Below are 14,257 nucleotides of genomic sequence, written 5' to 3'. Positions count from 1 at the left end.
ATATGAAGCTTCCAATTAGAACAAAAATGCCATTTTTCCTAATCTTCAGAGACATATCTATATTTAGCCACCTGTTACTAAAAATAGAAATGGGAATTCCCCTCAACCGTTGTCCATACCAGCTAGTGGCGTCCAGCTCTTGTCATTAGAATCTCAATTTTTACAACATACGTTCTAATTATGCAGTAATGACAATTTAAACTTTGCCAAAATTTGATTTTTAACATTTTTCTAAAATATATCTATTTATAGATACATGTTACTAAAAATAGGAGCAAAAGCCCACTTATGTTTTTTCATGAAATGACACTACTTATTCCCAAGTATGATAACCCATGTAAGATTTGTGAAATTTCCGCGGACAATTTTTCTTATTTAGCCTCAAAGATCTCAAAAAATTCCAATTTCCCCATTTTTCAAATTTTTAGAAACCATGTCAGTTTGCATGACCTTTCTCTTACAGGAGGAATATTTCTAGAATAAACGATTATATGCTCTGTGTACCTTAAAATGTCATGTTATCATATGATCTAATGATTTTTGTTAGAGTGTATTAGATACCGATAAATATTCATTTACATTTCCTCAATTTTCATGTTTTCATTTAGTCAAAATGGGCCAAAAATGGCCGAATTCAATGGATCCGTCTCCATGGCAACCAAGTGCACATGTGGAACTTCCGACACCATATTTACTAGTTTTGTACCAAGACACACCTATGGTAAAAATTTCATCAAATCCGAGACATGTCGTTTCCAAGCCCTACAGTAAATTCGTTGGTGCTTACAGAGAATGCGTGTTAATACCCAGAGGTAGATCTGAGTAAGAAAGAGAAAATGCACCTCCACTTTATAACCAGTTGTGAACCCCACCCAACAGGAACCACAGACCCTGGGGCCACATATTTCAAAATTTTGAAAATTTTATCATAAATCTTATTTCATCATAAATGGTTGATTAATACCAAAGAGCAGATTTCAAGAACTCAAAGCATTAATTTATTTTCAGACTATGTAACACCCGCCCCCCCCCCCATACCCCTGACTAAGGGGGCATGAAATTAACCATTTTGCTAGATGCACCTTTCTTCGTCATAAATATATAAACCTAGATCACTGGCATAATTCATAGGAGCAAAGGAAAAAGATTTTCAAAGGATTCAGGTATATTCACTATATAATAAAAAGACCCCCCCTTACACCAACTGGCAAAACCCCTGACCCAGGGGCCATGAAATTCACAATTTTAGTTGAGGCACTCTTGCTCATTATAATTATAAACTAAGTTAGTTTATATAATACACAGGATCAGAGAAGACTATTTTCAATGAAATTTATGTATTTTCACTAGATAATCAAAAGAGCCCCCCCCCCCCCCCTTACACTAGAACCCCTCAACCTGGGGCCATAAACTTACCTGTTTCCAGTTTACCCTGCAATAGAGAAGAAGATTTTCAAAGAATTTTTGTATTTTCACTATATTATAAATAGAGCCCCGCCCTAACACCAGAACCCCTGACCCTGGGGCCATAAATTTCACAATTTTCGAAGAGGTACTCTTGCTCATCATAACTATATATTTAGTTAATTTATTTAATACCCAGGAGCAGAGAAGAAGATTTTCAAAGAAATAATGCATATTCACTATATAATCTATTTGGCTCCGCCCTAGCACTAGAACCCCTGACCCTGGGGCCATGAATTTCACAATTTTGGTAGAGGACTCAATGCTCATTATATTCATGCCAACAGTTTGTCTGCTTGATGTTCAGGAGTAAAGAAGATTTTTTTTAAAAAGATTTCATTAATTTTAGTGGTTTTGGCCCCACCCCTGAGGCCCCAGGGGGCGGGGACCTTAAAATTCAAAATTTGATGTTCTTATTTCCCCATAGATGTGCATGTGCATATCAAATTTGGTTGAAATTGGTTCAGTGGCTTCAGAGAAGAAGCTGAAAATGTTAACACACGACGCACGACACCGGACGAAAACGGATAGCAATAGCTCACCTGAGTGACTCAGATGACCTAAATAGAACAACAAAGCATATTAAATGCTATGATTGAAGGAAAAGACTGCATGGCAAATCTGCCAACGGGTTTTGGTAAATCGCTACCTTTCCAAATGTTTATACCTCTTATGCGTGAGATGAACCATGGATTCAGCGGTGTGAATATCAAAAATATGTCTAAATTTTTGTATCTAAAATTTTAGAAAAAGTTGTTGCCACACGCCTGGATGAACATCTTGACAAAAATCTTTTAAGGGACCCTTTGCAATCAGCTTACAGGCCACAACATTCTACGGAGACAGCACTTCTTCGAGTTAATCATGACATCATAGAGGCCCTTGATAATCAATCATCTGCTGTAATGGTACTCCTTGATCTCTCAGCTGCCTTTGATGTCATAGACCACACAATACTTTTCCAACGTTTAGAGACATCTTATGGCATTGGTGGAAAATCATTAGCGTGGATAAAATCATACCTTACAAACAGGCAACAACGTGTTATCATTGGAACGGAAACGTCAGACCCTTGCCATCTTCAGTTTGGTGTCCCACAAGGATCCGTTCTGGGACCAAAACTTTATTGTCTTTTTTCTAAACCAACTGGAGAAATTTGTCGTCAGCACGGTTTCATATATCATTGCTATGCCGATGACACCCAGGTGTACATGATAATAAAATCTCGTGAAAACTGGAACAACTATTTTAAACGGCTTGAAAATTGCTTGCAGGACATAGGGACCTGGATGTCGACTAATCTTCTTAAATTAAACCAGGATAAAACCGAATTGATAATTTTTACAACGAAATTCCAATCCAAAAATGTGCCAGTCTTACAACTTAAAGTTGGAGAAAGTGTCATTAACAGTGTAACGTCTGTACGTAATTTAGGCATCCACTTTGACAGATTTCTCACTATGGAAAAGCAAGTAGCGTCCATCATTAAAACGTGCAATTATCATCTCCGCAACACTGGAAGAATTAGGAGTTTCATCTCAACTGATGCGTGCAAGACTCTCGTGAACTCCTTAGTTACATCTCGACTGGACTACGGGAATAGTATACTAGTTGGCATAAACAAGAGTTCTGTGGAAAAGCTACAAAAAATCCAGAACAATGCAGCTCGACTTATTACAAGGAGACGGAAATACGATCACATCACTCCGATTCTCCGATAATAAATTATTAACAAGAGGCCCATGGGCCTTATAGGTCACCTGAGCATTATGCAACAACTTTCCAGTGATTGAATTTGATCGATGTTTTAAGCCAGATGCTATAGCATTTACAATTTTGATCATCATAACTATACACTTAGAAGTTGCTTAGTTTGGTTACTTAATACATGTACCCATAGGCAGGGTAGGGGAACAAAAAATGCATTTCAACAAATCAATAATATTCAGCAATAGTCAGTAGTGCCGCTAACACACATGAACCCTTGACTCTTAGGCCTAGATCCAAACATTGCACAATTTTTGAAAAGGCATCCTTGCTTTTCAAAAACATTTGATTAATACCAAGGAGCAGATTTCAAACAATTCATTCATTTTCAGCATATAAGTACAGCTCCCCCCCTCTATGGTACAACTGACCCTGGGGCCTTGAAATTCACAATTCTTCAAAAAAAGTGCCCTTGCTCATAACTATATAGGTAGTTCATTTGCTTAATACCCAGGAGCAGAGAAGAAAATATTCAAAGATTTAATGTTTTTTCACTATACATGTATAATCAAAGAGCCCTGCCCTAACACAAGAACCCCTGACCCTGGGGCCATAAAAATTAACAAGTTTGGTAGAGGCACTCTTGCTCATCATAACTATGTACTTAGTTAGTTTATTTAAAACCTAGGAGCAGAGAAGAAGATATTCAAAGAATAAGTGTATTTTCACTATATAATCAAAACAGCCCCGCCCTAACACAAGAACCCCTGACCCTGGGGCCATAAAATTCACAATTTTGGTAGAGGCACTCTTGCTCATCATAACTATGTACTTAGTTAGTTTATTTAAAACCTAGGAGCAGAGAAGAAGATTTTCAAAGAATTCATGTATTTTCACTATATAATCAAAACAGCCCCGCCCTAACACAAGAACCCCTGACCCTGGGGCCATAAAATTCACAATTTTGGTAGAGGCACTCTTGCTCATCATAACTAAGTACTTTGTTAGTTTATATAAAACCTAGGAGCAGAGAAGAAGATTTTCAAAGAATTCATGTATTTTCACTATATAATCAATAGAGCCCCGCCTTAACACAAGAACCCCTGACCCTGGGGCCATAAAATTCACAATTTTGGTAGAGGCACTCTTGCTCATCATAACTATGTACTTACTTAGTTTATTTAAAACCTAGGAGCAGAGAAGAAGATTTTCAAAGAATTCATGTATTTTCACTATTTAATCAAAACAGCCCCGCCCTAACACAAGAACCCCTGACCTTGGGGCCATAAAATTCACAATTTTGGTAGAGACATTCTTGCTCATCATAACTAAGTACTTTGTTAGTTTATATAAAACCTAGGAGCAGAAGAAGATTTTCAAAGAATTCATGTATTTTCACTATATAATCAATAGAGCCCCGCCCTAACACCAGAACCCCTGACCCTGGGGCCATAAAATTCACAATTTTGGTAGAGGCACTCTTGCTCATCATAACTATGTACTTACTTAGTTTATTTAAAACCTAGGAGCAGAGAAGAAGATTTTCAAAGAATTCATGTATTTTCACTATTTAATCAAAACAGCCCCGCCCTAACACAAGAACCCCTGACCTTGGGGCCATAAAATTCACAATTTTGGTAGAGACATTCTTGCTCATCATAACTAAGTACTTTGTTAGTTTATATAAAACCTAGGAGCAGAAGAAGATTTTCAAAGAATTCATGTATTTTCACTATATAATCAATAGAGCCCCGCCCTAACACCAGAACCCCTGACCCTGGGGCCATAAAATTCACAATTTTGGTAGAGGCACTCTTGCTCATCGTAACTCTAGATCTGTACTTAGTTTATTTAATACCTAGGAGCAGAGAAGAAGATTTTCAAAGAATCCATGTATGTTCACTATATAATCAATAGAGCCCCGCCCTAACACCAGAACCCCTGACCCTGGGGCCATAAAATTCACAATTTTGGTAGAAGCACTACTGCTCATCATAACTATGTACTTAGTTTATTTAATAACCAGGAGCAGAGAAGAAGATTTTTAAAGAAATAATGCATTTTCACTACATGTATATGCTTATTTAGCCCCGCCCTAGCACAAGAACCCCTGAACCCAGGGCCATGAATTTCACAGTTTTGGTAGAGGACTCAATGCTGATTACAATCATGCAAACAGTTTGACTGCTTGATGTCCAGGAGTAAAGAAGAAGATTTTTAAAGATTGCATTAATTTTAGTGGTTTTGGCCCCACCCCACCCCCCAGGCCCTAGTGGGGCAGGGATCATGAAATTCACAATTTTTGTTCCCCTTTACCTATAAATACTTTGTGCCAAATTTTGTTGAAATTGGTTCAGTGGTTGCAGAGAAGAAGCTGAAAATGTTCAAAAGTTTACGACCGATTGACGACGAACGACGTACGACAGACGACGACGGACGAAAACAGATAGCAGTAGGTCACCTGAGTGACTCAGGTGACCTAAAAATCGAAAACTCAAAACCGCATTCTGAGTTGTCATGTTATACATGGGTATGTGAGATATATAAATGAAATAAACTTTATTTACTTTCATTTCGTTGAATTGTCAGGCAGAGGAATTGCAAGATCTTACTAAGTGTGAGTTATTAATAGCAAGCGTCGCGGCGTCGCTCGTCACTGCGAGCTCTAACGACAACGCCTGCACATTCATTTGCTAGAATGCTTTGCCGCATTAATTTGGACCCACAATGCTACGTTTCGTACACAAAAGCTAAAGCAACTTTCTCGCGAGAAAAACAACAAAAGTTAAACCAATAATAAACTTGCCTTTATTTAATGAATTTGTTACAGAAAAATAGTCAGTAAAACGGTTCTTCTTTAAAATCAGCTCTGTTCAGGCTTCAGTTTCGTAAAGCAACATGCATACGACGTCATGTGACGTCAGAGTCTTAGAGGCGCCGAATGTTGAAGAGCCCTATCTAAATGAAAAACATGACAAGTATCCGCGCTCGCACTAACGGTCGCACCGTCAACATATTAGTCATCAAATCTGCATCAGGAAAGATGTCAATTATATTTCAGAAAACATCATAAGATATATACGACGGCGTATTCGTGCCATTTTAACAATGTAGAATTTTTTTTTTAAATCGTTTGTACGATTTAAGAAATCGTTTGTACGATTTAATAAATCGTTTGTACGATTTAATAAATCGTTTGTACAATTTAATAAATCGTTTGTACAATTTAATAAATCGTTTGTATAATTTAATAAGTCGTTTGTACGATTTAATGAATTGTTTGTACAATTTAGTAAATCGTTTGTACAATTTAATAAATCGTTTGAACAATTTGTTTGTTAAATCGTTTGTACAATTTATTAAATCGTTTATACGATTTTTTAAAATAGTCTGTACGATTTTTGTAAATCGTTTGAACAATTTAGGAAACCGTTTTTACGATTTAAGAAAACGTTTGTACGAATTAAAAAATAGTTTGTACGATTTAATAAATTGTACAGACGATTTAACAAACAAATTGTACAAACGATTTATTAAATTGTACAAACGATTTACTAAATTGTACAAACAATTTATTAAATCGTACAAACGACTTATTAAATTGTACAAACGATTTATTAAATTGTACAAACGATTTATTGAATTGTACAAACGATTTATTAAATTGTACAAAAGATTTATTAAATCGTACAAACGATTTCTTAAATCGTTCAAACGACTTTAAAAAAAATTTCTACCTTGTTAAAATGGCACGAATACGCCGTCGTAGATATAACATTGCAATGCCTTCAAATTTAGCTCAAAAATCAGCTGTTTAAAGTGACCACCCCTATGAAAGTTTTTTAGACTCGTCCATTTACAGGTGAATGACACAGCTGAGTGACCACTAAACAACGCTTTCAATTTTAGCTCTACAAGTGAGTGGATGTAAGTTTATCGCTCCACGTTCGCATGTTTTTATAGGCATTGCAGACGTTTAAAATGGCGCAAAGTCAGCTTTTTTCCCCAGATGCCTTAGTGGAAAAACACCGTCTTCTGATAAACCGCAGAAAACGAGCAAATTTCCGACGATGCAGAAAGTGATTATGAGCAAACGCCAATTCAGGGCAATAAAGACAAAAGCACGCCAATAAGGGGCACAAGAGATACGCCAATACGGGGCACTAATAATGCTGGTACGCCGATTCAGAGCACAAATGAAGAATCTCACTCTGATGAGGGTTCGGGAAGAGAATGGAGAAACGAACAAATTAATGCATCCAAAAGTGAAAGTAGAAAGAGAAAGCGTGAGAAGGAGAGCGATAGCGATTCAGAAGAATCAAGTTCAGATGACAGCAGTAGTTCAAATGATTCCGAGTCAGATTCAGATTCAGATATATTCAATCCTTCACACGTTTTGAAGATGAAGGAAGGTGAGAAATTACCAAAGAAAATAACGAAATACATTGAGAAGTATGCTAACAATGGCATTACCAAAGCTACTCGACAAGAAGTAACAAAGAACTGTAAAACACCAAACACAAAAAGATTAAAATCAAAAGAAACTGACAGATTTATTAAAAATCTTTTTAGGAAAAGATTCAATCAGGTCATGTCCAACAAAAAAGAGAAAATTATAATAAATACACAAAATCGCATTCTTGATGCTACTGGTCCATTAGCCATACTTTGGCATGAAGCTGAAAAGGTCAGAAAAGCTAATAAAGGCATAGAGCCCAATAATGTTATAAATATTGTACAGAGAGCATTAGTGTTGATTGGAAATGCTCATTATGTGTATCTCACCGATAGACGCAAACTTTATTAGGCAAACTTGTACCAGAGTGTGTTGACCTAATTGAGGGCAGTTCTGGAAAGAAAGCATTAAGAAAATCAAAAGATAAACTGATTGGAAACACAATTAGGAAGCTGTTAGCTAAAGACAGTAAAGATAATAGAGAGATTTCAGATCTTCATCCACAAAGAAAACGGTTCAAGTCTGACAATAAGAACTCTTATTTCTATGATAACAATAACGAGAGAAGGAACTCTTTCAGAAATGGTGCAGGTCGACCCCAGCAGTTTTTTCGGACAGGGCCCTCAAACAACAGATACTAGTTTGGGGGCCACAATTACAGAGGACAACAGAGCCAGAGAGGCAGAGGTTCAGCAAAGTTTCCTCTTTCCAGAAAGACAGAAAATAAGTAGAAATGAAGGTAAGGACAATCACTTCAGAATTAAAATTTCCTGTTTTGACAGAAAATCTCAAGAATATCCCTGTGGGGGGGAGGTTGAAATATTTCCTTCAAGACTGGGAAAATCTGTCAAAAGATTGCTGGGTTCTAGAAACAGTGCTAGGCTTAAAACTAGGATTTTCTCAAAATCCTCCTGTTCAAGTGAATCTTCCTCATTTCAAGGGATTTTCCAAGGAAAAGAATGCATTGGTGAACCAAGAAATTCTCAACATGTTAGAAAAGAGGGCAATTTTGCAAGTGGAAGACACATTGGACGGGTTCATAAGCCCCATATTTCTTGTAGAGAAAAAGGGAGGGGGGCAAAGACCTTGTAGTGTATTCACAACACCATTGTGGGTTAAGAACTGATTTAATTACCTTCAATTACAGGAGAGCTTATTTTCAAGAACAGAAACTCTTAATAAAATTAGAACATACATTACATCCTTCCCCTTACAAAATTTGATACTTCCATGGACATAAGATTTACTAGATAATTAAAGTTCATTATTAACTGTAACACAAAATAAATTTGATGAAATATTAATTCAGTGTTCAGTTAAGATTAACAGTGTTCATTCTCGGTATCGCGCAGGGAGTTTAACACAGCGGCCACTACGAGTAACATACGCAGGGTTTTCGGCTGGTGGTTCGACGTCAGATCTAGCTGTCTCGGTGACGGTATTTGGTTGCACATCTGAAGCTGCTGATATATCATTCTGAGTGGTCTTAGAAGGCAACGTCGCATCGGTATACACAGGGACATCATCTCTGGAGACTGAGTTACCTCGGACACGAGTAGGTCTCAGGAATTTGCGGTTACGTTTGTAGCATCGTCCTTTGCTCTCGATGACATACGAACGTTTTGTAGGGTGTAAGTCTTTAACGAATCCGCTTGTCCATTGTCCTGATTGGCTCTGCATCATTACGGAGTCTCCTGCCTTGAGAGGTTTAAGTGGTTCCTTCTTAGCATGTCTGTTAAAGTTCTCCTCCTGTTTTTCCTGTCGACATTTCATCTTGACCAATGTGTTGTCATCTACCCAAGATTTCAGTAGAGGGATTGCTGTAGGTAAGATAGACTTCAGTCTGCGTCCTAAAAATAGCTGAGCAGGTGACATATCAATACCATCAATCTTGGTGTTCCGATACTCCAAAAGAGCTAAGTATGGATCTTGAGATTTGGTAATAAGACGTTTCATGGTCTGAACCATTCGCTCTGTCTGTCCATTACTCTGAGCATGGTACGGACTGGTTGATGTAATATGATTTCACAAACTCCTTGAACTCATAACTACTAAATTGTGGTCCATTATCAGTAATTATGATATCCGGAACTCCATATTTGGAAATCATGCTTTTCAAATGAGTGATCACACACTTAGAGGTGAGCGACTCCAGTTTGGCAAGTTCGGGCCACTTTGATAAATAATCAACTACCAGGAAGTAATGGTTTCCACTAAGTTCAAACAGATCTATTCCAATCTTTGACCACGGTCTTGATGGAAGTTCGCTTGGGATCACTGGTTCCTTAGGATTAGCAGCCTGATATTTGGCACAAGTTGCACATGCGCTCACGAGGTTCACTATGTCTTTTCCCATACCGTTCCAAAACAGAATGTCTCTCGCTCGGTTTTTGGTCTTCACAATCCCTTGGTGTCCAATATGTAGCTTCTCCAGCATTTCATTCTGCATCGACTTTGGGACAATCAGTTTGTGAGACTTGTAGAGAATACCATCAATGCATGAAAGTTCATCACGGAAATTCCAGTAGGCTCTAATTTCCGGTGCTAGGTCTGCTTTGTTGTTTGGCCATCCATCCAAGATAGTGTCCAAGAGTTGCCGTAACTCGTCATCTTGACCGGTTTCCTTCCGGATCCTGTCCTGTACTTCTTGTGACACAGGTAAGTATGAAGTAAGGTGTATTTCGTTCACTTGTAGATCTGGTACGAGGGCTTCCTTAATCTCTTTCAGATAGGAGCGACTCAGATGATCAGCCAAGAACATTTTCTTTCCAGGTTTGTAAACTACTTGAATGTCATACTTTTCAAGCGCTAACACGAATCTTTGTAGTCTTGGAGGTGAAGATAGAACAGGTTTCTTGAAGATACTTTCCAAAGGCTTATGGTCCGATTCAACCAGAACACTGTGACCATATACGTAATCATGGAATTTTGTACATCCACAGAGAATAGCCAGAGTTTCTTTCTCAATCTGAGAATATCGTTGTTGTGTTTCGGTCAGTGCGCGTGATCCGTACGCAACTGGCTTATCTTCCTGAATCAACACTGCACCTAGTCCTTTAGAACTGGCATCTACGGACAACATCACTGGCTTGTTTGGATCAAAGTACTGATGAAGGATCGGTGCACTAGTAGTCATGCGTTTCAATTTCTCGTAGCTTTCTTCCTGTTCACTTTCCCATTTCCATAGAGTATTTTTCTCCAGTAGCTGTCGTAATGAACTGCCAGCTTCTGATAGATTGGGCATAAACTTCCCTAAGTATTGAACAAAGCCCATAAATGTTTGTAAGTCTTTCACATTATTGGGACAGTCCATTTCCTGTACAGCACGGACTTTTTCTGGATCGGGTTTCAGACCCAAGTCAGTAAATCTGTGTCCCACATACGTCAGCTCTGAGCGTCTGATCTCACACTTGTCCACGCTGAGCTTCAAGTTATGTTGTCTTGCTCGATCCAGTAAGGCTTTCAAACGTTTGTCATGTTCAGCTTCTGTGGTTCCCCATACAATGATATAATCAATAATCGCCTGTTCCATCTAGATCCTGAATCATTTCAGATATGGCACGTTGAAACACTTCAGGTGCAGACTTGATTCCAAAGGGCATTCGAGTGAATCGATAACGTCCAAACGGCGAATTAAATGTGCAGAGTTTTGAACTCTCGTCATCTAGTTTGGTCTGCCAAAATCCAGAGGTGGCATCTAATTTGCTGAAAATCTTGGCTCCAGGCATCCTGGCTGCAACTTCTTCAACAGTTTTTAAGGGAAAATGTTCCCGCAGTATGGCACGGTTAAGGTCACGAGGATCAATGCAAATCCTGATCTTTCCATTTGGCTTCGTAACAGTTACGTATACCATGGAGTTGACCCATTTCGTCGGCTCGCGTTGCTTCACAATCACTCCTTCACGCTCCATTCTGTCGAGCTCTTCCTTGACCTTGTCCCTCAAGGCTATGGGAATCTTGCGTGGAGGATGTATCACTGGCTGAATGTTTTCATCCACCTTGATTGAGTATGTGCCTGGTAAGCATCCAAGTCCACTGAATAAGTTCTGATAATCCTAGGGAATGCCACGCAGTACAGTACGGTTTTTCCTCTCAATGCTGTGTATTCGCTGAACGAGTCCTAGCTTGGAACATGTGTCAGCTCCCAGAACAGGGTTCACAGTTTGGTCAATAATGTAGAATTTCACATATGGAAGCATTGCACCCTTCCATACACAGGGTAGTATAACAGTACCAGAACAACGAATGTAGTGTCCAGAGAACGACTTCTGTGGTGAAAACGTTTGTGTAACTTTCAAATTTTGGTCCATTTTCTTGAGATCAGCTGATGACAAAACATTACACTTTGCTCCGGTGTCAAGTTGGAAGTGAATATTAGTGTCCTTCACCTTCACTGTTTCATACCATTCTACATCATGACTTTCACCATTAACATTCACTGAAACAATAAAGAATTCTTCATCTGATGTGTCTACTGCATGCATAGTCTTTGATCTATTGTTTTTCTTTGAACTAGCGACAGCACGCTTTTTTCCTGAGTGACACTTAACTGCAAAGTGGTTTGGATTTCCACACTTTCTACATGTTTCACCATATGCAGGACATCGCTTAAACTCATGAGTTTGGCCACAATATTTACAGTCTTTCACCATCGATTTCTTACTTTCACTTTCGCTTTTAGTTGGTGCTGACTTCCGGTTTGGGGGAGTCCTACCTTTCGATATTCCATGCACCGATTTGTCTTCCATAGTCTGTATTTGCTGCTTAGAAATTTCACATGTACGCGCAAAGTTCAAAGCTTTCTCCAGGGTCAAGTCCGAACCTTCACCAATGCATTTTTCACGTACCTTGTGATCCCGGGTACCGAACACGATGGCGTCTCGAATCATATCGTCCTGATCCTTATATCCGCATTCTTTCACTAAAAGTCTGAGATCTGTCAGAAATTTTTCAAACTTTCTCCCTCCTTCTGTGTCCTACTGAGGAACTTGTATCTCGAATAAACACGATTCGACTTCGGTTTCACGTGGTTTTCAAATTTCTCCTTTATCACTGAGAATTTCTTACTATCTTCCTCTGAAAGGTTCCACGTTGAATAGATATCTCTTCCCTTCTCGCCAATCCATATCATCAGGTAATTACAATGTTCCTCTTCCTTATTTTTGCTCAATGGGCCCTTTCTCCAGAATTCCACGTGTTGTATAAACGTGCGCCATTCCTCAACGAGATCCTGGGCCTCCCAGTTAAATTTCGGCGTGACAGCTGAATGCATCGTATCCATCACAATCCTCGAATCCTCTTCTGTATAACTGCAGCACTTATTTCTGCAGATGGCGATGGAAAAGGGGAGATATCAACCGCTTCTGACACCATGCAGTGTATTCAAAACACCATTGTGGGTTAAGAACTGATTTAATTACCTTCAATTACAGGAGAGCTTATTTTCAAGAACAGTAACTCTTAATAAAATTAGAACATACATTACAGACCTGTAATAAACCTGAAAGAATTAAATGGTTACATGATATATAGACATTTCAAAATGGAGGGAATCAATCTAGTACGAGATATGATTCAAAAAGGGGACTGGCTTATAAAAATAGACCTGAAAGATGTTTATTTCACAAATCCAATTATAAAAGAAGATGAAAATTATCTCAGATTTATTTGGAAAGGGAAAGTGTATCAATTCCTTTGTCTTCCATTTGGGATAACAGTAGCCCCTTGGGTTTTCACCAAATTAATGAAAGTTCCCATGAGTTACCTTTGAAGGTTAGGGATGAGATTAGTGATTTTCCTGGACGATATTCTGATCATGAATCAGACCAAGGAGGGGGCATTGAAAGATGGCGAAAGAGCAGTCAATTTGCTAGAAAGTTTAGGGTTTCTGATAAATTTCAAGAAATCAAATTTAGTCCCTTCCCAAGTTCTAGAATATCTGGGATTCAAGATAGACTCCAGTATAATGACACTCTCCTTACCATTAGAGAAGACAAAGAAGATAAGAACAATTTGTCAAGAGGTTTTCAGTTCAAATCCTGTTTCAGTAAGGAAATTGTCAGAAGTGATAGGAAATCTCACAGCAAGCATTCAAGCAGTATACCCAGCCCCATTACATTATCGCCATCTACAAATGGCAAAGAACCAAATTTTCAGTCAATATCAAGATTACAATGCTCAAGTCTTGTTAACTCTAGAAGCCCAGAGAGATCTACTATGGTGGATTCACCATTTAAACGACACAAATGGGAAGAGTATTGTAATGAATCAGCCATCAGTAGTTATACAGACAGATGCAAGCAATCTAGGTTGGGGGGCAACTTGCAAAAATGTCAGAATAGGGGGTGCATGGTTACAAAGCGAGATTCATTATCACATAAATGTTCTAGAGCTTTTACCAATAACACATGCAGTAAAGGCATTTCTGAAACAAGAAACAAACATGGTTGTTCTTATTCAAACAGACAACAAAACAGCAATGACTTGCATCAACAAAATGGGTGGAACAGTATCCAAGGTGTGCAATCAGTTAGCATTAGATCTCTGGGAATGGTGTCTGAAAAAGAGTATCTCAATGAGAGCGGGAAAGGAAAATGTCATAGCAGACTAGGAGTCCAGACATCACAAGGA

The 14,257-nt window shown here is 38.5% G+C and overlaps 2 protein-coding genes across 2 annotated transcripts; one reads left to right on the top strand and one right to left on the bottom strand.

Moving 5' to 3' along the window:
* Positions 1-8,959: 8,959 nt before the first annotated feature.
* Positions 8,960-9,595, bottom strand: LOC134237336 (uncharacterized). Its single transcript, XM_062719444.1, has one exon. It carries the CDS (start codon positions 9,593-9,595, stop codon positions 8,960-8,962), a length of 636 nt encoding a protein of 211 aa, XP_062575428.1.
* A 3,811-nt stretch (positions 9,596-13,406) lies between these two features.
* On the top strand, positions 13,407-14,237 carry LOC134237319 (uncharacterized). Its single transcript, XM_062719425.1, has one exon. It carries the CDS (start codon positions 13,407-13,409, stop codon positions 14,235-14,237), a length of 831 nt encoding a protein of 276 aa, XP_062575409.1.
* The last annotated feature ends 20 nt before the right edge of the window (positions 14,238-14,257 follow it).

This window comes from Saccostrea cucullata, unplaced genomic scaffold (genome assembly GCF_032062105.1).
Source record: "Saccostrea cucullata isolate Sc308-1 unplaced genomic scaffold, CSIRO_AGI_Scuc_v1 ctg1351, whole genome shotgun sequence".
In the NCBI taxonomy this organism is placed as follows: domain Eukaryota; kingdom Metazoa; phylum Mollusca; class Bivalvia; order Ostreida; family Ostreidae; genus Saccostrea; species Saccostrea cuccullata.
This window is presented reverse-complemented; position numbering and strand designations above follow the sequence as displayed.